This window comes from Haemaphysalis longicornis, unplaced genomic scaffold (genome assembly GCF_048455015.1).
Source record: "Haemaphysalis longicornis isolate Haplotype H1 unplaced genomic scaffold, Haemaphysalis longicornis Haplotype H1 scaffold_3, whole genome shotgun sequence".
In the NCBI taxonomy this organism is placed as follows: Eukaryota; Metazoa; Arthropoda; class Arachnida; order Ixodida; family Ixodidae; genus Haemaphysalis; species Haemaphysalis longicornis.
In genome coordinates, this window is record NW_027526335.1 from 73,384,192 (window position 1) to 73,407,164 (window position 22,973).

The 22,973-nt window shown below is 48.1% G+C and overlaps 1 protein-coding gene across 1 annotated transcript in view; it reads right to left on the bottom strand.

Annotated features, from left to right (window-relative positions):
• Window positions 1-2,084: 2,084 nt before the first annotated feature.
• LOC144174628 (fatty acyl-CoA reductase 1-like) overlaps window positions 2,085-22,973 on the bottom strand; it is a gene marked incomplete at its 3' end in the record, with an annotated part of 42,105 nt that continues 21,216 nt past the window's right edge. The window contains 8 exon segments of the mRNA XM_077703408.1: window positions 2,085-2,212; window positions 3,625-3,754; window positions 6,841-7,080; window positions 8,630-8,748; window positions 8,837-8,881; window positions 9,351-9,528; window positions 10,798-10,904; window positions 14,088-14,160. Coding sequence (XP_077559534.1) covers window positions 2,085-2,212; window positions 3,625-3,754; window positions 6,841-7,080; window positions 8,630-8,748; window positions 8,837-8,881; window positions 9,351-9,528; window positions 10,798-10,904; window positions 14,088-14,160 — 1,020 coding nt within the window.

Consider the following 22,973-nt stretch of genomic DNA (forward strand, 5'->3'; position numbering starts at 1 on the left):
CTGTGGTCCACTGGGCACTCACTGACCGGGTTACTCTGGCCTTTATCAACCCGGCTACAACTGTTTTTGTAGAAATGGAGTCCCAAGAGTCGGAGACCCACTTGGCCACCTCTCCAAACGTCGCGCGGGTCTTGCGTGCTGTCGTAAATCTGTGCAATAAAGGTGTCATGGCGAACAGAAGTGACGCGAACGGAAGCAGCCCGAAATTTGAAACTTATCAGCAAGCTGTCATTTTAAAAATTAGCAGCACGTTTACCTCCTTCAGAGTAACTTTGTAATAATTTATAAGCTGCATGTTGTTTTTGCAACCCAGTTTGATGTTACTTTGAATTTATTCTGCAATGTAGTTACTGCGCATGGCAGAAAGTAACGCGCAGTTGTTGCAGGCCATTATGATTGTTTTTGACTAGAAAAGTTGCAAATTCTCTGGTTTAACGTCCTGAAGCGACATATGGGCTATGAGAAACGCCGTAGCGGTGGGCTTCGTATTCATTTAGACCATAGAGCTGTGTCTCAACGTGCGCTGGCCAGGCGTGGCCGCCGCGAACCGGATTTATTCCATACATAAGTCGCACCGGTGGATAAGACGCACCAACGAAAATGTCAGAAAAAAACCGCGACTTATCCACCGGAAAATACGGTACACTCGATAACCTCTCCTTTAACCTTCCCATACCACCTCGACTCTCTGACGATAAGAAGAGTAAGCGAAACACGTGATTTGGGCGTTCTGATGGATTCGAAACTACGATTCACACCACATGTTAACTACCTCGCACGCTCATCTCTTCGGACTTTGGGCGCTATCTCTCGTGCAACAAGGGACTTCTCAGGAGGTTCGTGTTTCCTTGCTCTGTACAAAGCCCTTGTACTCCCAAAGCTGGAGTTTGCATCGGCAGTCTGGAACTGCATGAGTGCATCGTCGTCTTTGCGCTTGGAAAGGGTTCAGAAAAGGTTCACACGCATCTTCTCTCGCCGCTACACCCTACACGAGAAATACGCTTACAAGGATGTCATCAAGCGGCTGAAACTCGAAGAACTGCAATCTAGATGCACAAACCGCGATTTAGTGTTTTTCTTCAAGTGTATCTACTCCAGATTCGACAGCCCGAAATTAGTGAGCTCTGTTTGGCTAAGGGCACCAATTCGAGCTCTCCGCCCCCACCTTTGCTTTGATGTGACCACCTCAGAGATGCTGTCTCCAGTGTGCCGTGTGCAACGTGTGTATAATGATGACTTTCGTGCATCTTTGGACGTCTTTTCCAGCAATGTTAACTCTTTTAAACGCGCCCTGAAAAATGCATGCATTTGAAGCCACTGTTGCCCATTCAGTATGGTATAGAAGTTATCTCGTGTTCGTGTTTTCCGTTCCCTTCCCATTTTCTACACTTGCACCGTTTGCCGTACACATAGTATTCCCGTGTACCTATGTATGTGTGTCCGCACGTGTGTGTGCATGCATGCACGTGCGCATTTGCCTGCACTTGTTCACCTTCACATGCATCCGCGTGGGCATGCGTGTATGTATGTTTTGTTTGCACTCACGAGCGTATGTGCCGTGCATACATATAAATTTTGCTTTACATGTACTTATTTCCAGTATCCATGTTCCCCAGTAAGTTACGACGGTGGATTGTACTGAACTTGCGTGCATGCCAATGTACTTTGTAGTATACCTTGTCACAAGCCCTGTCTCAGCGCGTGCTAATGTACCTGACTGTAATCTTAATTCCTTAAATGTATAAATTGAGTGTGTGTGTGTGTGCGTGCGTGCATGCGTGCATGCTTACGTGTGTGTGAGTGCGTGTGCGTGCCTGCGAGCACGCGCGTGTGTGGTGGTACTATGTACTTTGTGACCCCTGCACTTCATAACCAGTCTCCATGTTTTACCGTTTGTTTATCTGTGTGTCGCCCTGTCCTTTTTGTGTGCACCACCCAAGGAGGCCTAGTGCTGTTGGTGGGCACCACCCAATAAACAATAAACAATAAACTGATGACAGCGATGCATCAAATTGGACTCGTACCTGCGCACGCTTTTTCTTCAGAAGAACTGCAAACAAGTGCATGCAACAAATGTGCCTCACCTCGCTAACTGCCGCTTGCCGTCCTTGACGGTGGACAGGTCTTCCTTGAGCAGGTACTGCCGGATGCCAAAGCAGTAGGATAGCAGGTACGACTTCCAGTCGATCGTCTTCACGTCAAAGTTGAACACCTGTGGAATGGCAGCAGGCGTCGTTAGCAGAAGCACGCAACACTCACAGGGCTGTGCAAAAACACTTCACGGAAACGGTTAGGAAACGGTTAGGAAAATAAAATGATAACGCCGCGCTCAGGGGGAGCAGACGGCCAAGCGGAACGTCTGCTTGGACAGGCCCGTACTTCTGGCGATGGCGGCCCATTTTTTGCCATGTTCAACAGTGTAAATTACGCTTAGTTTATCAGACAGTGAAGCCAGGTACCCTGCTGCCGGTCACAAAAAAGAAAAAAGGAAAGAAAAAACAATGGCTACTGGCACTGGCTTGGTTTGGCTGTGCCAATGACCTGTTCTACGCCTGTCTTAGCAGACATAGTAGTTTTCTCGCCAAAATAAACAACAAAAAAAGCATATCGGGTGCCGGCACCATGGAAGTCCGCCATTAACATTCAGTCAAAACAATTTCTGCCCAAAATTTATTTAGTCTGTTGTAGGCGATAGTCTGCGACAGCCAGGTCTGTTTTGAGTGGAGTGGATTTCACTTGAAGTTCATGGGGCCCAAACAAACCAACATAAATGGTCTGCTGTAACCAGAAGTTGTTGTTGCCAGATCCGCTACATCGAGCGCAGATTGCACTTTTCAGCGAACATTTCCAAAAGCGCAAGAGGAAATGTGGTGTTTAGCGGAGAAACCACATGGTGCCACCCTCCCCACACGCACACTGTCAAAACCAAAACCAAAATGTAAACACGGGCGGCGGGAGCAACGGCGCGTAATGCGAGGTCAAGTGGCCGAAGAGAAAGAAGCGCACTCGCGCTAAGCAGACAGCTTCATTGACAAGGAATTCAAGCTTATTACTGAGATGTAATTAATATGGATTCCAAATAAATAACAAGTAATCGATTTCCGACCAGACTACCAGAAAGTTCTGCGAGAACGCCCTCCCCTGAAACACCGCCCAACACCCTGTAGGGGTGAAATATTCAACTTACTAAAAGACCCCAAAGAACACCCACCCCTTAAAACTGCGCCAGCTTCGACGCCTTCGAAAGCCCAGGGAGCTCCCTCCGCGAAAACGTCTTGCAGCCGAGAACAACGCCAATGTCTCGATTTTGAACACAAGAGGCACAACCTGCCTGGCCTTTTTACTTGATTTCTCCGCAGCTTGGGTTGGCGGTGCGGTCACTTTTTTGTAGTTTTTCGCACCTGACCCAAAAGTTCGCCCATCCCCTATTTTTCACTTGACATCTCTGTAGTTTGGGTGGGCGTTCTTCGAGAACTTTATGGTAGCGTTGTGTTGTTTGAGTGGGCATTCTTTCGGAACTTTACGGTAGCGTTGTGGTAGGCAACAAATACCTTTGCCGGCACAAATTTCCCCGTAATTTGAAAATGGTCTTTCCAACTTAAGACAAATGCAGGATGCACTCACGTCTTTGTCCACAGCGTTGAGATCGCTGTAGAGGGACCGGACGTTGTCGTTGTAGAAGTACCAGTCCTTGGTGCTGAAAAACTCCAGCAAGTCCAAGTGGCGGTCAAATTTGTCATACATCCTGGACAACCTACGAATAAAAAAACAGTGCAGTAAAATGGTTTCAGAAAACTGGTATTATATCATAGTACTGGAGTTGCACAGTTTGGATCAATACTGCGTCCCTACTCATCCCAGTTCACGCCACATTTGTGAATGCATTTGCATATACAGTTAAACCTGGATGTAATGAACCTCTATGTAACGAATTCCTGGATTTAGCGAAGTTTCTCAATTTCGCATTGCCACCACCATTGAAGCCGATGTGTTTGCGACCTGTATGCAACGAAGGCATCGCGGTGGTTAACCTTGATGTAACGAATTCGCTACGTTGGTGAGTCACTGTTTCTTGCCATTTTTCTTCTGAAGAATAGGCTAGAGAAATTCACTAATTTAGCGAATTTCGCCCGCTCCGCAAACTACTGTGCGTTGCCACGTGTGAGTGGGGTGTCGGTTAGGTGCTAGGCCTGCCTGTCGGCGTTTAGTTGCGCGTCGCCGCTGCTACCTGTAGTGTCGGTTCTGCTGCCACAAAACGAAAAGTTTTGTCTTGTCAAGACGGACTCGAAATTTTAAACGCCGTCTCCGCCGGCGAGAAAGAAGAACGTCACCGCCCGGTAAAGTATCCCAGCTAGCAACCTCTTAACAATTTTGTGTGCATAAAGGAGCCTCAAGTTGACAAAAAGGCGCCCTTTCAGCCTATGTTTGGTCTTTGAAATGTGTCACCGCATGCACCGAAACGAGTCAAAAGGCAAAAGGGATACTTGGGTTACGTTTGTGTATACGGTGGCGAGTGATCTTGCTCCTTGGGAGTGCCTTGTAGTGATTAAACTCGTGGGAATGCAGAAGGCGCAAATCACGCAGTCATTCACTGTGAAATAAATCCTTAAATGGTGAGTTCCTTGTCACTGATGTTTCGCAGTCTGGTTTCGTTTCTGCTTCATTCACGCGAGCCTTAACTCGAAACCTGCATGTAACGAAAACCCGCATGTAACGAAAAATTGCGAATTTTTGTCAACTTCGTTATATCCAGGTTTAACTGTATGTCTCAAAACGGACTCGAAGCTCGCCCCGAGTTCTCCTTTTTTCCTTTATGCAGTATTTTTTCCATTCTACGAAACCAACTTTATTTTTTATCAAACCCATCCTGTTTAAAGGGGCCCTGTAAAGGGGCTGATGAACACTTTACCGCTTTCCTTTGTGCCTGGATGCTCTGTGAAAGCTACCTTTATAGCCAGCACAGGACGGAACTCTGTAATGTGCGGGCTGAATCCGAATAATTTTTTTTTCGCTCTCTTCCTTGCTTTTGCTGCGATTTTAAAGTGGCTACCGAATGCTTTTACTGCTGATAATGAAGAGAAACCACGCAATAGTGGTCAGACATCGTTTCTCTGACATCACACAGGCACGCAAATGACTTTGTGTGCCTATATGACTTTGAAGAATGTGGGACAGAAATGGAAATCCTTTACAGTGAGTTCCTAAGTCTGCATTTAATGTGCGTAAAGCAGAGTGGCCCCCTAGTCTAAAAACTGGCACAGCTTGCACTAGTAGTGCAAGGCTGGCGAAACAGCAGAGCTGGCGGCCCCTCTCTCTTCGTTAGAGACCCAGCCGTCGCACTTCACACGGATTTCCGAACGTGCTGCTTAAGGATATCCATGTCTGGCAGGCCCGGATCGTTTTGTCCGCAGGCTTTCCCATCTCTCTTAAAGAGGGCCACGTTAGCTCACACTAGAACACGTGGCAACCAGCTTCGCAAAGTTGGCCTCTGTGCTCCCCACTTCAGGAGTGAACGTACACGAACTGGTGAGAACAGCGCATGAGAGGTCACGCCACGGAGGCTGGGCAGAGTGTTCTTGAAGAACGAGCTGGCTGACGCTGGCTGTTCCTAATGAGGTGCACGTTCACATGCGTTTGGTATTTTTTCTCTGTACTTTTTTCTGGTAACGCTTGACACTGGAACTAAAAGCTTAGGGGGGTAGTGGCTCTTAAAACAATTTCGTTTGATATTCAAGTAAGCTCTGGGAAACTTGTCAGTCTTGCTGCTTTTTAGATGCGACTGCATCTTATTCACTCGCCTTGTCCATGCAGCGTCGTCGGTGTTGTTGTCTTCCGCCCCTCCCCTATTCTCCTCGCCGCGCGAGCTGCGCTCTCCGCCGCTCACACCCTCTCCTCTCCGATGCCCCTCTCTCGCGAGGGGCATTGGAGTGGATTCGAATGGATTGGCTTGGCTCGGTTTGGATTGGATTTGGATTGGATTAAAGTGGATTGTGTTGGATTGTGTTGCGTCATAGCCGCGGCAGACACACTGGCGCCGGCGCATGTGCAGTACTCTCTCTCTTCGCGGTCTCCTCTCCTTCGGGCGCGCTGCGCATATAACTGGTGTGCCACTCTCCGGCGGCCTTTTGGTCAACGGTTGCTCTCCGCTTGCGCTTGAACCCCCCTCAGCGTCGCATCACACCAGGGTTCCCGCGAGGGGAGGTGGGCGTAATTCTTTCCCACTGATTTCAAATATGCCATTAATTTTTGAGTAAGTCAATTATTCACCGAGATAATTATAGATAATCGGCCATTTTTGGAGGGAAAAAAGGCAAAACAGTGTTGGTGATACATAAAACTAATCTTTATATTTTCCAATACTGTGACCCCTGGTGAATGCAATAAGAGAATCGGTTTTTGATGCACGCTTGAAACTAATGTTACAGTTCATTAAAATTTGGTGTTTGAAATGGGCATTCGAAATGGTTCCTTGGCACTGGTGCCACCAAAGTATAATGAGCTGTAAAAATTAGTTCCAAGCAGTGCATCAAAAACCGATTCTCTTAACGCACTTCCGATGATTCACAGTATTGAAAAATATAAAGATTACAGTTTTATGACCAACACTGTTCTGCCTATAGTTCCTCACAAAATGGCCAATTATCTATAATTACCTTGGTAAATAATCGACTTGCTCAAAAATTAATGGCATATTTGAAATCAGTGAGAAAAAAGCAGCAAGGCTGACAAGTTTCACAGAGTTCACTTGAAAATTAACGAAAGCTGCTTTAAGAGCAGTGTCCCCCCTTAAACAGCTCTGGATTTAGCAGTGGCTTCTTGAAAAGTGGCATAAACACTCACACGGGCTTCTTGCCAACGGCCCAGAGGGCCATGTCCCCAGCCTGTGCCACGAGGTAGTGCTGGAAGAACATGCGGGCCCGGTGCACGATCTTGCTGCTGGTGTAGCGGGGCTGCGGGTAGCGGAACGTGAGCTTGGACGGGATCTTGTACGGCATCTTCCTCACACACTTGAACATGTACAGCCACGTGAGCGGGTTGTCGGCTCCCGAGCTCACGTTGTACACCGTCATCTTCTGGCTCCTGCCCACAAAAAGAAGGGGGGGACAAGAGGAGAACGCATGAGACACACTTTGGTGGCAGCCGGCCTCACTTGCATTAAATGCATGCCGCAATTTGACGCAACCGAAGTAGTAGCGTATTTGCACAATTCTAACGCGCACCTTTTTTCGGTAGAAGTAGCTTTCGAATTCGCATGCACGTTACAGTCGCACTCCAAACAGACATCGGCTTTAAAGCGGCCAGAAGCATCACCATGAACACTAACTCCACCTGAAATCCGACTCAATATAATCTAAGCACAAGGTATTTTCGTATACGAAGCTTTGCGCGTTAAATAAAATGTCTTGTGCGAAGTTTGTGGTGTTCTGCAGTTTGCACGCATTTTCTTGTTTTTAAATTTTGCTAAGTAAACTTACCTACGCGTTACGATCGGGAGCGCATTAGAATCGTTCAAATATGGTACGATTCGTTAACCTGTGATGGGAAGAAAGGTTTGCATCTGTGTGAATTTTCAGCTCTGTATGCTACAAACAAGCAGAAGTTTATTTATCTGAAAATTTATTTTTAAAAAATTTTAGAAAATTTATTTAAAAATACTTATTTAAAAATATCATGCTTACATCATGAGTTCCTTTAACCCTTATACTTGTTTTGACATTTCACTTTTATTACTGTTGCATTATCTACCGACTTAGTGCGTTTGTATGCATATGTATACACCCCTGTATGGCCGTCTGCCTTGGTCTCAAAAAGAGACCGGCAGTATTTCAAATAAATAAATAAATAAATAAATAAATAAATAAATAAATAAATCTCTACTTATTTTTTACCGCAAGTGTTGTACCTACAAGGGGTTCTTGTTTTTACACTACAAGTGGGTTCCCACTTTCTGCCTTGAGTGTGCATGCTCGCCCAATAGCATACTGGGCCCTTAACAATGTTTCCCTAGATTCACGTGTTGCACCAGAGTATAGAAAAATGTTCGAAGAACCGTTGCCGAAAATGGCACACAGGTGCAATCAGCTAGGCTTGAATGACTATGACACATTGCTGTAATCCTGCACAGCTCTGCTTACTTTTTTGTTGCTGCAATACCGTGCACAAAAAGAAAATGTGCTCAAAATGCTCAAAATTACAGCGACACCTTGCAGTAAAGTAATTGAAGCAAGGGACAGCACTCACTCCCTTCTTGAAAATCAAGCCTAACATCCTAAATACTTCAGGAAGATGCTTTGCATTGACTTATGTACAGCCAATGAGCAGTCTCATAGTGTTCCGTTTCCTGTTGAGCATTCTCTTGTTGAATAGTTCCTTAACTGTTCTGTTGCAAATTAATGTCTAACCTGACATTGCCAGTCCTTTAGGGACCACCACTTGCCTACAGGCATATGGGCTGCCTGCTGTGATCGCTGTTATATAGGCACACTTACAAGTGATAGCTACGACCACTAGTAATTATGGTTGCCACAGTAATTGGTTTGTTATTAAAATTATTATTATTTGTTTAGAGTTTGTAGCAACAATGCCGCACTTGAAGAATAAACGGTAGCCGAACGCAACCGACACCTACCGTCCGGAGCCCCTGTGCCAGGCAGCCGCAATGACGCTGTTGGCGACTATGTCCACCGGTATGAAGTCCGTGACCTTGGAGATGTCACCGTACACGGATGTCAACATACCCTTGGCGAGCTGCACAGGGTAACAGTGAGCATTAGGCCTTCCTTCAGTGGCCTGTACACGGCAAAGCTCAGGCTTATTCTCGCCATAGTATACTTACCGCGACAAAGAGCCCAGTGGGACCGTTGAAGTTGTCTATCCAGCCCTGCAAGAACAAAGGACAAAGTGTGAGAAACACGAGAGGCAGATTTACCCTCTATATGCAAGTCTCTCATGGTTGCAAACTGTAATCCAGATAAATGCCAGACAAACGTGGAAACGCTTAAAGCAGACGTGAACAGAATTCACTCAAGTATGACTTTATTGTGCCGATCTTATTCAGGTGTGCTGGCAGAATGCACACAATGTGAGAAACAAAAGAGTGGGATCGAACAAGGTCCAGGAGGCAAGTCTCTCGCGATTTCAAATTGTAATACAAATAACGGCAAAAAGGGTGCAAAAAATTCTTAATTCTGATGCGAATAGGATTTGCTCTAGTCACATTTAGGAGTAGCAATGGAGCATGTACGACTACTGTGATCTCTGCTTGAGAGCTAAGCCTGCACCAGGCATTGCTGAGCACACCATATCAACAGCAGCACGAACAAAACTGCCGGTGCTATCACTGCACTCACTGGGAAGGGTTCCTTTGCTGTGGCCGTGATGATTGATGGCCGCAGGATCACGACCGGCAGCGAGGAAGCGTGCTCCTGGACCAGCACTTCGGCCACTGCCTTGGTGAATGTGTACGAGTTTGGACGCCCGTCGAACAAGCTTGGCTCAAGGGCTGCCAGCATCGCGTCGTCCATCCATCTGGGGCAGCAATCCTCACATCATAAAGTGGCTCAACAGACCTGCCTCTTTAGCACACTCACTGTATTTTGCCCATTGTCCTGTGTTAACTGAACAGATGTGGAAGAGATAGAGAGAGATAGATAGATAGAGAGAGGAAGAGGGAGAGAGTGGGAGAAGGGGAAAGAGACAGAGAGAGGGAGAGAGGGAAGGGGGTGGCAATTGCTTCCGCCCCATAAATATTTTTGTTAATGTTGTCAGCGCTCTGGGTTATGCCGTTTGCTCGTATTTCTCTTCTGCCCTCTATCTATCATGCCAACCTCTTTCCTAATCCTTCCATCTCTCAAATACTTTGGACATATCAGCCCTCTTGGCAACCCACCAAAGACATCTGGCAAAAAAAATCTATTCGCTCTATGCTTTTACTCTCATTCCCCAACTGCCGTTTTCTTAAGGTCTCTCTTGAAAGGCGACAGTTTTGGATAGGAAGCACCGTTCCCGCTCCCAATTCTCCCCATCCAAATAACAACAATAAGTCCCTGCCATCAAAGCCAAGCAACTGGATGCAAAAACAAGATTGTTGTTGTTGCTGCTGTTGTCTTTGTTACGCATCGTATGAGCAGCAGCAGGCCACTACATGGCGTGACCGTTCAATGCCCACGCTCAGATAGCGTGTCTTCTAGGTAGACGGGTTCCTTTTTTTTTTGCGGACTCTAGAAGGATGTATCATAAAAGATCTGCCACATTCCACAGCTTGTCTATTAAAACAGGCAAAAATGGTTGCAGCAGTTACTGAGTAAAAATTAAAAAAGTACATGTCCCTATAGTTGTAATCATACAAAGCAATACAAAAAGGTAAAACAGAAAACAAAAACGCCTTCTGCCTTTTTGCAGAGGACTTCTGTTTTAAGTTTAATAGGCAACTAAAAGCAGGAAGGTCCTGTTGGAAAGATGCGCCAGAAAGCGGCGATTCTCCAATTATTCCTCCACTAGCCAAGCTACCACTGAGATTTTCCCACTGTTGATCACTATTTAAAATCGGCAGAGTCTGTGTACCGTAAGATCCAGTTCGCTAACTCATGGTAGCACATACCGTAATGGTACATACCTTATGTACCACATTTCCCAACTCATGTAAAACTTGCACAAACTGGCAACTATGCTCACTGAATCCACATTTACCTAGAGCCACGGTGCAATCAACCCACCACAAATGGACACACTGACGTGAGCCTTTAGAGCGAAGAAAGGATTAATTAAGTGCATGGTCGGTCGCTTTTGGCCACTTACTCAGTGATATCGAGCAGCCTTGACGGGCTTATCAAGGCGGGGGTCACCTCCTCTCGCAGCTCCTTTTGCTGGCACTGGCAGTAGGTTGTCGACACATGAACGTACACCTTCAAGGGACAGTGGGAGCAATCATCAATAACAAAAACTTCCTAAAGCCTTCTTCCTAATAACCACTTGTTCCTAAAGAAAGTTGAGAGAGGTGCGGGAGCTTTCTCACATCAGAACTCTGTCAAAAGTGCGTCATAACCTTCACTGCAAGTGCGTCCCATTGATCGCCCGACCTTCGAAGACCCAAATCGCAAACGAAGAGCAAATCCATGCGCCCATTTCTCACGCAATAAGTAGACGCGTCTACGAACGATGTAAATGTATACCACCACCACCCCCACCACCATCATCATCATCATACCGTCTACGCCCACTGCAGGGCAAAGGCCTCTCCCATTACTCTCCAATTATCCCGGTCCTGTGCTAACTGCAACCAATTTATCCCCGCAAACTTCTTGATCTCATCTGCTCATCTAACTTTCTTCCGCCCCCTGCCACGGTTGCCTTCTCTAGGGATCCACTCTGTTGCCCTTAATGACCAACGGTTATCTTGCCTTCGCATTACATGCCCTGCCCACGTCCATTTCTTCTTCTTGATTTCTACTAATATGTCCTTAACAAGCATTTGTTCCCTGACCCACTCCGCTCTCTTCTTGTCCCTTAAAGGAGCCATGAAGTGAAGACAAAATATAAGTTGGGTTTATTAGAAAGACTGTTTAGTCCCGATAACAATGATACCAATATCATCGCAATCTTCGAACAAATAACGGAGATATTAAAGAAAACGTGTGAAGCAGTCGCGACCCCCTAGCCAATTTCCCGCAACTTTTCTATGACGTCACGGAACCTTGTTTGTGCGATTGGCAGCCGCCTAACTGACCTGTCGCGACGACACATGACTGGACGTCTGTAATTGGGCCTCTAGTTCCATTTGACCGCATCACTCGAATGCTAATGTGCAGTTAAGGCACTAAAAATTATGTTTTATTGTTGGCCCGTATGACGTCATTCTTGCTCATAACACATCACTGTTGCGAAAAATTTGAATGTTTTTAAATAATTCTTGCTTTTTTTTCGTTAAAAAAACACCTTTTGTGGCTGTAATGGAGCTGAGTGAGATACTGAATCCTAGTTCTTTCAAATTAAACGAAGTTGTATTTTCTCTTCATGGCTCCTTTAATGTTGCACCTATCATCTTCCGTTCGATTGCACGCTCAGTCGTCCTCAATTTAAGTTGAGCCCTCTTAGTGAGCCTCCCAGTTTCTGCCCCGTAGGTGAGTACCGTTACGATGCAGCTGTCATACACTTTCTTCTTCAGGGACAATGGTAGGCTGCCATGCATTATCTGAGAATGCCTGCCATGTGCACTCCACCCCATTCTTATCCTTCTAATTATCGCTACCTCATGGTTGGGATCCGTATACCAATGCATGATTTATGAGGTAAAGGTATACTATTGTACTCCCTCGTCATGATGATGCATGTATTGTGGTATTTAGAACCATTCCTTTTTCACAATTTTAAAGTGACCATTTTGACACAGTGGATGCCCGGTTTCCACCGATTTTATTAGAACTTTTCAGTCGACCAACCAGTCTATGGGGAAACGCGTTTTTCCAACCTGAACGTACTAAGAGCAAAATTTAGGTAATATAAAGCAAGACGTTCTTAGCAATTCTCACTTGCTCATAGTGAAAGCAGCACTGATTCCTAAAAGTGCCTGGAAACGTTTACCCACACAGGCTCGCAATGTTTGTCGTTACTCTCTAAGCAAACTACTTCAAAGTGGTGTCTTTGCTGTGAATGTCACGGGAGCTGCCATGACAAGTGATAAGCTGTGCAAAACAGCCAGCTTTACAGAATTTTTACTCCTACAAAAGGCCTACTGGCAGACTGCTTGTTCCAAGCCCAAATGGCAGGTTTACGTCCTCTGTTTCTAATAAGAGGGATGAGTTATCTGATAGGAGAGATGAGTTATCTGATAAGAGAGATAAGGTATCTGATAGGAGAGATAAGGTATCTACATGGGAACTACAGGATGACATAATGAGGTTGTATGAATTGCATGTCTACACGATTTTTTTTTCATACATCACTCGTGCACGATGACAAATTCCAGCGGCTTAATTGATCCCTTTGAAAATATCGTGCCCGGGGCACTATGGTTAAAAAAATCCCTTAATTTTTATTCCAGGAATGAAACCGCTAAGTTGCTGCAACAGCTTACAAGTCAGGCGAACACGCGTTAATGGATCAAAATAAATCACACAGGGAGATTTACTAGCGCTGTACAGTAAATCTGTAATCATAACTCTGAAACTGTTTATACCGAATTTTCGTGCGTATAACTCGCCCCTGCATATAATCTGCACCCCCGCTTTCAGCCCGCCGGAAAATAAAAAAAAATCCTCGCGTATTGCCCGCACATTTGATACAGGAAAGGCTGCACCGAAGTTAATGCTCAAGAAACATATCACATACTACGTAGACAGAAAAAGCGTATATTTCGCAAGTCGAATACACTGACCGCAAGGCTAAAGTCATAATTCACTCAGTGTAACTGCTCTCGCTAAAGCTATCACTTGAGCCGCAGTCCTCACTGTTGTACATAAGGTCATCTTCACGGCACAACGCGCAGTGCAGCTTTACGGCACAACACGCATTGCCGTGAAGCTGCACTAAAGGAAAAAACCATCCGCTCCCCTACTTTGCCACTGAAATTTTCGCATTTTTGGTGCGGGTTATACGCGCGAAAATACGGTACGTCCGTCTATTACAAGTGCGAAGCACAGGGTGAAAAAGACTTATAGCCGGCCGCTTACTCATTCTTGAGTGACGACCTGAACGCTCGCAGTTGAGCGACCGATCGAAGTTTACCGCTATATGTCTTATAACAGGCATACTCTTTGAGATGTTATAATTCCTTTGACTGTGTATATGACCATTTAGAGCAAGAATATATTCAGCCAACGTTTCCGTTTGTAAGGGGCAAAGGGGCGGAGTCCAAAAAAAATTTAAAGTGCACAAAGAACAGGGAAGGATACAAAGGACACAAATAAGCGCTTACTCGCAACTTATCAAGGTATGTCCAGAAAACTGAAGGGCGCACAAATCGATATAAATTCAGTAGGTTCATGAACTTCTTTGGAGAAGTACTTTAAAGTTAAACAAAATTATTTAAAAGAGGATTGGAGGAGGAGGAGGATAAGTTGCCACCATTCATAGGGCTCGATGGTGCGTACCTTCAGGTTCTGCAGTTCGTAACAGAAGTCGAGTACCCTCTTGGTCGCCCTCACGTTACTGTCGACAGCCACCCTGCAGGGGAAAGGAATGCGGATATACCTCACAATTGGTATTTCTATGCTCCGTATTCTCCATATGCTCCGCATACTCGGCACCAGCGACAGCAGTAACAGTTGGCACGGAGGTTCGCCGAAAAGTTTGACTTCAAACCAAAATTGTGATCGTGAACATCTGTACCCATGCTGTAGAGGTTTTGTAAAGGGAACGACTTCCTGTCCACTATAAGGTAAATCGGACTATGCCTGCAGTATTAGACAAATCAGTAAAGGTCATTGGGTTTCTTAATCTCCTTTAAGGAGCGTTAAAAACATGGCAGTCAAGAATACCGCCAGGTGGGATCCGAACCCACGACCTCCAGAATACCGGTCTGGTCGCACCAGACCGGTATTCTGGACGTCGTGGGTTCGGATCCCACCTGGGGGACATTTTTTCTCTACTTTCTTTCTTTCTTTCCTTCCAAATTCTTTATCTGTTTCAATGACCTACCACATCCTTCCCTTTGCTTTCCGAGGATTTCTTGACTGCCAACCCTTATTTCTGTGTTATTTTCAACGAGCCCCTTATTTCCTATTCTGATTCGCTATATATATATATACATATACACACACATCCAAAAGAAAGTATTCTTCGACTCCTGTTAAAAAATACAAAACCATGAAGAAAGAGCGTTATTAATAATATATATATATATATATATATATATATATATATATATACATGTAATGGAGCCGCCAATCCCCGAAGGGGTATGCTTGCAATTGGAGGACAGTAATGCCCCGGTGCGCGAGCGGGTGAGTGGATGGAACGTGACGGGGACCACCATCGGTCGGCGGAAGCTCGGTGTGTGCTTGGACAGCACCGAACGTGATCTACACCCCCGACGGCGCCCGTGCTACCGCGCCGGGACGTCGCCAGTGAACGCCGCTTTACGGGGGCCGTGCCGTAGCGCCGGTCGCTCGTACCCGCTACCACACCGGGCACCCGTGCCTTGCGCCGGGGAGTCTGGTCATCAACCCTCAGGCGGGGCCGCCATCGGTTCGAGAGGACCACCCGTCGGAGCCGCCGCCCCTGCCTGCCTCTCTTGGGCCTCCGGGCGAGAGGCTTGTGCTACCGCGCCGGGCCGCCTCATGCTCCTGCTGGGCTGCGCCACCGGATCTGGCCACGTGTGGTTCGAGTGACGTGGGGCCAGCCGAACGGGACCAGCACGTCTGCGACCCTCGGCTAGTGTGACTGCGACAATCCATGTGAGCCCAGTCCAGATTGCACGCGTATGTTGGGCGTTCGCTACCCTCGCTGAACTGGGACTTGCGGGGGACTGTTAGAAGGTGCAGGACTGAATCCCGCTTGTTGTGTTTCTCCTTTTTCATTCGCGTTTGCCGCGTGTGTCAGCGTTTTGGTTTCTTCCCGTTTTGACCCATGACCCATTTGAGCTGTTTTTACCGCATAATACATCGCTCCTACGTTTCCCCTTCGTGTTGTGGGCTCTGTCGTCATTGACTCCGTGTGCACGCCTCGTGGTTCCCACCACCGAACCCTGAGTTCATCACAATTGGCGTCCGCGACAGGACCTCTTCAATAACATCTCGAAGAGGTCACGAGGCTTGTCCAAGAGGCGTGAGGACAGAGAACCGACATGGAGGTGGAAAAGTTAGTGGCCAGTGGAAAGGAGCTGGGATTCCGCGATGCCGAGCTGCGGGAATGGGTTAAATCGGAGCAAGACCGGTTGCGCGATGAAAGGGCGGCAGAACGGGAAGCTTTAAAGGCCGCAGCAGAGCTGGAACGCGCTAAGCAAGAGAGCCTGAGGCTCAGCTTAAGGCTACAGGAAGGCGCGCAAAACAGCCCATAAGCTGAGGGCTCCGTGGCAGCCCAACCTAACCACATGCCTGTCATGTCGACGAGCCCGCATAACTTTATCCCCCCATTTGATGCGCGTAGAGACGACCTGGACGCATACCTCCTAAGGTTCGAGAGGGTCGCTGCAGCTCAAAAATGGCCTGAGGATAAATGGGCCGTCGGATTGAGCACATGCCTCACCGGAGACGCGCTCTCCGTCATCGAGAGGATGACGCCAGAAGATTCTCTGGACTACCAAAAAGTCAAGCTGGCGCTCCTTCAGCGGTTTCGTTTTACCCCTCAAGGGTATAATGACAAATTCCGCCAGGCTAAAGCTGAGGACGGTGAAACAGGAACTCAGTTCGCTACGCGACTCTCCGGTTATTTTGACCGATGGCTCGAAACATCTGGTGTTCCCAAGACGTTCGAAGCGTTACGCGACAAAATGATCGCGGAGCAATTTTGCAAGTGTTCCTCGTCCCAGCTGGCCATTTTCATGAAGGAAAGGGACTGCAAGTCGACCAAAGAAATGGCTGAAGCTTGCGATCGCTTCCTTGAAGCACAAGCTCTCACAAACTTGGGAAAGACCAGGGAAGAAAGAAAAGAGTCGCAAGCAGACCTTCCTTCCAAGAGAGCTCCCACCTGCTTTTTATGTGGAAAAACGGGGCACAGCGCGCAAAACTGCAGAGTAGTAGGCCTGAACATCCACTGCGGAAGCTGCGGAAAACAAGGGCATCATGCAGACAGCTGTCGCTCTAAGCCTCCTGACAAAGAGCAGGTGTCGGCATGCGCTATTGAGAAGTGTCACGACAAACCGCAACAGCACCGCGGGAATAAAGGCACATTGGCATTATCACGTTCCCAGCGTAAAAAGCAACGCCAGCTCCAAACGAAAAGTGCTGCAAGGCGTATGCCAGTTGTAACCGGTGACATCTACGGTCAACAAGTTTCCGTTCTGAGAGACACCGGCAGCAACGCCGTCATCGTGCGAAGAGAGCTGGTCCCTGATAGTTGCCTTACAGGCCAGGCATCAACTGTCCGTTTTGTGGACAATACCACAAGGAGACTTGAAGAGGCTTCCATCCACGTGGATACACCATACTTCAGAGGAAAAGTCCTGGCCAAATGCATGGCTGATCCCCTGTACGACCTCACACTTGGAAACGTACCAGGTGTTAGGGACCCCAACAATCCTAACCCTGCGTGGAAGCCGCAGCAACCAAGGCATCCAGCTACTCCAGCGGTGCTCGGTGGAGAAGCACGTCCTTCTTCGGCCGAAGAGAACACCAGCCGCGTCTATCACAAAGTACAGCATAACGGGCCAGCAAGTCCCATCATGTTCGCCGGCGTTACAAGAAAAGAGATGCGTCAACAGCAGCAGCTGGACAAGACGCTAGAAAACTGCATGAAGATGGCATCTTCACAGTCCTTTTCCGATAAAGAGAACCCCTGCAAGTTTTTTTGGCAAAAGGGGCTCCTGTACCGTCGGTACGCCTTACCATCAGGCCGCCTCATTCAGCAACTTGTAATTCCGCATTATTTCAGAGACGCGGTAATGAAGAAGGCTCATGAAGGAGTACCAGGTCATCATCGCTTCCTAAAAACAACTAAAAGAATTCTCCGGGAATTTTATTGGCCAAACATCTACGCCGACGTCCGAAGATTTCTTAGTACCTGTCAGCCGTGCAAGACAGGAAATCCAGAAAGTGAAGTGGGCGTCGCTCTTATGAGAAAGCTGCCTAGCGTTGGCCTGTGCGTAACGGAAAGTCTGTTTTCAAGCAGAACGACAAGCCCATAGTGCACATACGGGCCACGATCAACATAAGCATCTGCTCGGAGATCAAAGTTTTCACCCTTGTTTTGGCGTCTCTGCAGTGAGGTTTCGTGGTCTCCGGACGACGCGATGCTTACTGACGGTTGGCAAAATCTGTTGACTAAGTTTGCAAACATTGTTTTGTTTTCTTTCCCTGCCCACTTTTCGCCCGCCGGTGTCTTATGAAAGTGTGTGTGTGGCTTCACCCCAAAACACTTTCCAAAGCCGGGGGTAGTGTAATGGAGCCGCCAATCCCCGAAGGGGTATGCTTGCAATTGGAGGACAGTAATGCCCCGGTGCGCGAGCGGGTGAGTGGATGGAACGCGACGGGGACCACCATCGGTCGGCGGAAGCTCGGTGTGTGCTTGGACAGCACCGAACGTGATCTACACCCCCGACAGCGCCTCCGCGCCGGGACGTCGCCAGTGAACGCCGCATTACGGGGGCCGTGCCGTAGCGCCGGTCGCTCGTACCCGCTACCACACCGGGCACCCGTGCCTTGCGCCGGGGAGTCTGGTCATCAACCCTCAGGCGGGGCCGCCATCGGTTCGAGAGGACCACCCGTCGGAGCCGCCGCCCCTGCCTGCCTCTCTTGGGCCTCCGGGCGAGAGGCCCATATGCTACCGCGCCGGTAGCATATGCTACTCTTTTCATTCGCGTTTGCCGCGTGTGTCAGCGTTTTGGTTTCTTCCCGTTTTGACCCATGACCCATTTGAGCTGTTTTTACCGCATGCTCCTACGTTTCCCCTTCGTGTTGTGGGCTCTGTCGTCATTGACTCCGTGTGCACGCCTCGTGGTTCCCACCACCGAACACTGAGATCATCACAATATATATATATATATATATATATATATATATATATATATATATATATATATATATATATATATATATATATATATATATATATATATATATACATGTGTGTGTATGTGTGTGTGTGTGTGCGCGTAGCGATTCAAAATTGATAAATGAGGGCTCGTTGAACGAAGACGGAAATAATGGTAGGCAGTCAAGAATACCAAGAGCGGGGAATCTGAACACCAAGGTGGGCTCGGATCCCACCCGGCGGGCATGTTTTTCTCCACTTTCTTTCTGTTTCAAGCATTTCAAGAACTATATCTGTTTCACGAAGAATAAATGACCTACCACATTCACGACCTGCCACATCCAATGTTAAACCTATACCTCTGCGGCACATACCTCGATATATGACGCCAAGGGTCCATACCCATTATGGAATGGCTGCCCGGCCATATTATGTTCCTGCTATCTTCAACGAATTGCCTGACGAATTGTTCTCTGCAACAACGCGGAAACACTTGCGTGCTGCTATGCTGGCATTAGAAACATGCTGAAGTATGTATGTGTACGCGGTGATTGGTAGCTATTTCTTTGTTCGCTAATTGTTTTCTTGGGATGAGGAAAATGCCACCCATGTAGCTGGAACCCATGTTGATTTATTGTATCTTTGTTTGTCTATTTGTCTTCGTCTCTTCTGTTTGTTGGTTGTTGTTTGCTTTCCTTTTTTCTTTCCTCCCGTTAATTTTTCGTCTTCTGGGTTCGGTTCCCGGCCGCGGCGGCGGCTTTTCTGATGGAGGCGAAAAGCAAAAACGCCCGTGTGTACGAGATTTCGGCGCACGATAAAGATCCCCAGGTGGTCAAAATTAATCCGGAGCCCTCCACTACGGCGCGCCTCATCGCCTGCGTTGCGTCGGCGCGTTAAACCCCACAATCAATCAATTTTTCGTCTTCTCTCTTTTTCTCTTTTTTTTTTTGTTTGCTTGTCTTTTTTTTTTACATTCCTATCCAGTTACCACTGTCAATGAGTGTTTTTTTACAGAAGTGAAGGCCGTTGCTGCCGGGCGACGCCGCACAAGCCCCACCTGTAGGCTTCGGCGGCCCCATTTTTTGCTTCTGTATGTACTCCCTGATAATAAACAAAGATGATCATTATTTTCCCTTTTGCCTTCCTTGGCGTGTGTGCGCGCGCGGGTGGTGTTTGTAATGTAAAATTACCAAGGTGACGAGTGCTTCTCCCTTCGAACGTCATCAAAACCGGACCGATGAATGGTTGACCAGAAAACAAACGAAGAATCGAAAAAATATCCTTTCTTTCACCCAGCAAATCAAGAACAGGAAACCCTTTGTCTCCTCTCGTCGCAACGCACAGCGTACACTTATCCCGTCCGGCGGCTCGGTCGAAGGCCAGAGCCCCTACTCCTGGCCGCCACCCGACCGGCTAGCGCGCCCGATCACCGCGGTAGAAGGTGGGGGAGCGCGAAGCGGTCATGCGCGAGTCCTGCATGCAGTTTTGTCGGAACGAGCTGCCGGGAACACGGCGACGTTGTCCAACCGAGCCGCGGGCGGCGACACACGCGTAGAAGGCGGGCGGGCGGGTTTACGTAACCTAAACACGCGCCAGGAACGGCTGTTTACCAGCTCGGGTTACGTCGTACGTAGCCAAGAACGGCCGCTATGTTTACAGGATCGGATTACGTCGCACGTAGCGAGGAAGCTGCGCTGGCTAATGGTGCCAACAATTTCTCCGGCGGGTAATTCCACACCCCGAGAGCGACCGAAGTCACTGGAGTGAAAATTAGCGCGTCTACGTTTGTAGAGGAAGCGCGTGTACGAAACAACCACGCTCCCTCGATCCATGCGTGGTTATTTAGCCATCAAACCATCGATCTCGATAGCTTCCGCGATGGCGTCGGGTTTTCCAGATGCCTTTTTTGCCATCCACATTGCGCGCTTACATGAACATTGGTGTGACATTTGTGTGCGTTTGTTGTTGTTGTTTAGTTGCTGGCATGCGCTACCGGTTGGTGTGATTGCACACAAACACGGAATCTCGCATGAGTTCGAACATCGCCTCCTTCGATAGTTAGAGGAGACAATGGTTCGAATAAGCAAATACGCATGCGCGGCGGTGTAGGGTGGTACGCGTGTCACGACCGCCATTATAAAGCTGGTCGGGGGTAGGGCGCCTAGATGTTCCTTCTCACCAAAGCACCCTGCTGTGGGTGACACCCGTCTCCAACGTCTTCCGCGGCAAAGGGCAAGCGTGTGTTAACCGACGCCAGTCCAAATACCTCCGGTAACGTGACCGTCAAAATCGTTATCTTGTGTGGTAGAACAACGTCGGGGATAAATCTCGTTAGCGCGTGTCCCAGCCGCGTTACGAAATCGTCGCCGCGGGTACCTTTTCTCTCGACTGACCGGCGGAACGTACCCTCTTGCTGGGTGCGAATCGAGCACTGATGTGCTCTGCTCTACGGGAACGAGGTCGACCGCTTGTGCGAAGAACTCCCACTCAAGGTTGACTGTCTGGCGATGATGTCAGTAGCAGCAGTATTGCGGGAAAATCATAGGCCTGAGGTTCGAAAAGCTATCATTGAAAGGCGATCGGAATAATGGTCGTGCACGGTTCCTTTGCTTTATTTGCGGTAGGGCAACAGAGAAAGGTGAGGCAGGCTCTGTGCAACGAGAATTTCGCACTTTGAATGAGCCGTGCGATCGGGTAGAAAAAATAAGCGTCAGAAGAAACCTGAGCAATGCGGTCGGAGCTAACAGGTATAACGCGTCGCACAACTCCGCTTCATTTTATACCGCCTACTGCATTTTAACGCGCCCAAACGTGAAGCACGTAACAAGATCGTTCGGGAACTTAGCACCGTAAGAAATACGGACACATCGGCGTTGGAGCGAACTCACGACTTCAGGTCAAGCAAATGTCTGAGCAAAACATCGATAATTTTGAAAGCACACAGATGTGCGTTGTATTCCGTTTGCAAGGCAGAAGCCTCGAATTGAAATGGCTGGGACAATAACGTCGCGCCATCTAGAAGGTGCAGTAAAGAAGAAAGACGTTTACGGGAAGTTCTCTTATGCCATTGGCCTAGCATCTTTTTTTGTTGTTGTTGTTATTGCGATAGTAGTCACTGATGCTTCATGGGCGGAGCACCATTCCGACAAAACAGATTACGGAGGAAAGGATACTCAGCAGAGGCCCCTGGCATCCCCAGTGCATAGCAGAAAGTGTGGAGGAAGTTACGGCGTGAATTATCAGCGCCTCTTCGAACGGAAGTTGCGGAAGAGAAAGCGAGGCGCAGCAGGAGCGGAGCGGCTTTACAAAACGTGACGTCAGGCAACGCCCTCCAGACTTTCAACAGGGCCTTTCCTCTACCCTACATGTAACAAATGCTTCATCCAATACCACCTCCATTGCTTTATCATGGCAGTGGAGAGAGAGAGAACTAACTCTTCCCGGCCCGTAGCTGCGGCTACTGCTTGTGAATCCGTGATGGCAGTGATAGCCTACAGCGCGGGCTTAGGTCGGCGATTATCGTCTCTACCGGGAACCCTATCCTGTTGTTCTCGGCTGTACGTTTTCGAGCGCGGTTCGCTTACGGGAAGATTGTTGCTCTGATGGAGGAAAAAAGCAAAAAAAGACCGCGAGTGCGAAATTTCGGCGCCAATTAAAGTTACGCGGACTGTCCAGATGTGTCCGCAGCCACCAGCAGTAAGCACGCAAGGCCGGAATTTGAACTTAGGGACCCATCGATCTACACATGCACTTTCTTTTTTTCTTTTTTTACGTCAGTCCTACCCACTAAAGCGTCAAACTTGAATATTGCGAACTGTAAACAGCACAGCGATCGATGCACCCGCGCACTCAGACATTTCATTCAAGTAACCGGGGCGCGCTCGACCGCCGCAACTCACTCGTTTTCGAAAATTGCGTGTCTAGCCAACGATACAAATCCGGTACTCTGTCGGCACAAGGCGTGATCGCGCAGCCACGTGCGCGAACCGGGAACGTGCGCGGAGCCGCGGAGACGCTCTACTGAATGTGACCTTGATCACGTGCACGTAGTGCCGCCGACCGGTCAAGCCGGTGAGTGAGCTGCGGCGGCGGACGCCTCATTTCCATTTTATGCGCGCAAAAACGGAAAACAAACCAACAAAAAACGAAGCATTCCGCTTCCGATCGACGGGGGAAGTCCGGCACCGCTGACCGACATCAACTCCCGATCGCTACGGGGTCATCCTCGGGGCATTGCCGCTGCGCCATCGACGAACGATGCTACAGCCTACCGTGCACCCCGTCCACTCGCGCCATCCACAGCAAGCCGACACTGATGCCAGTGAAGGTGTTTTAAAGGGACAGACAAC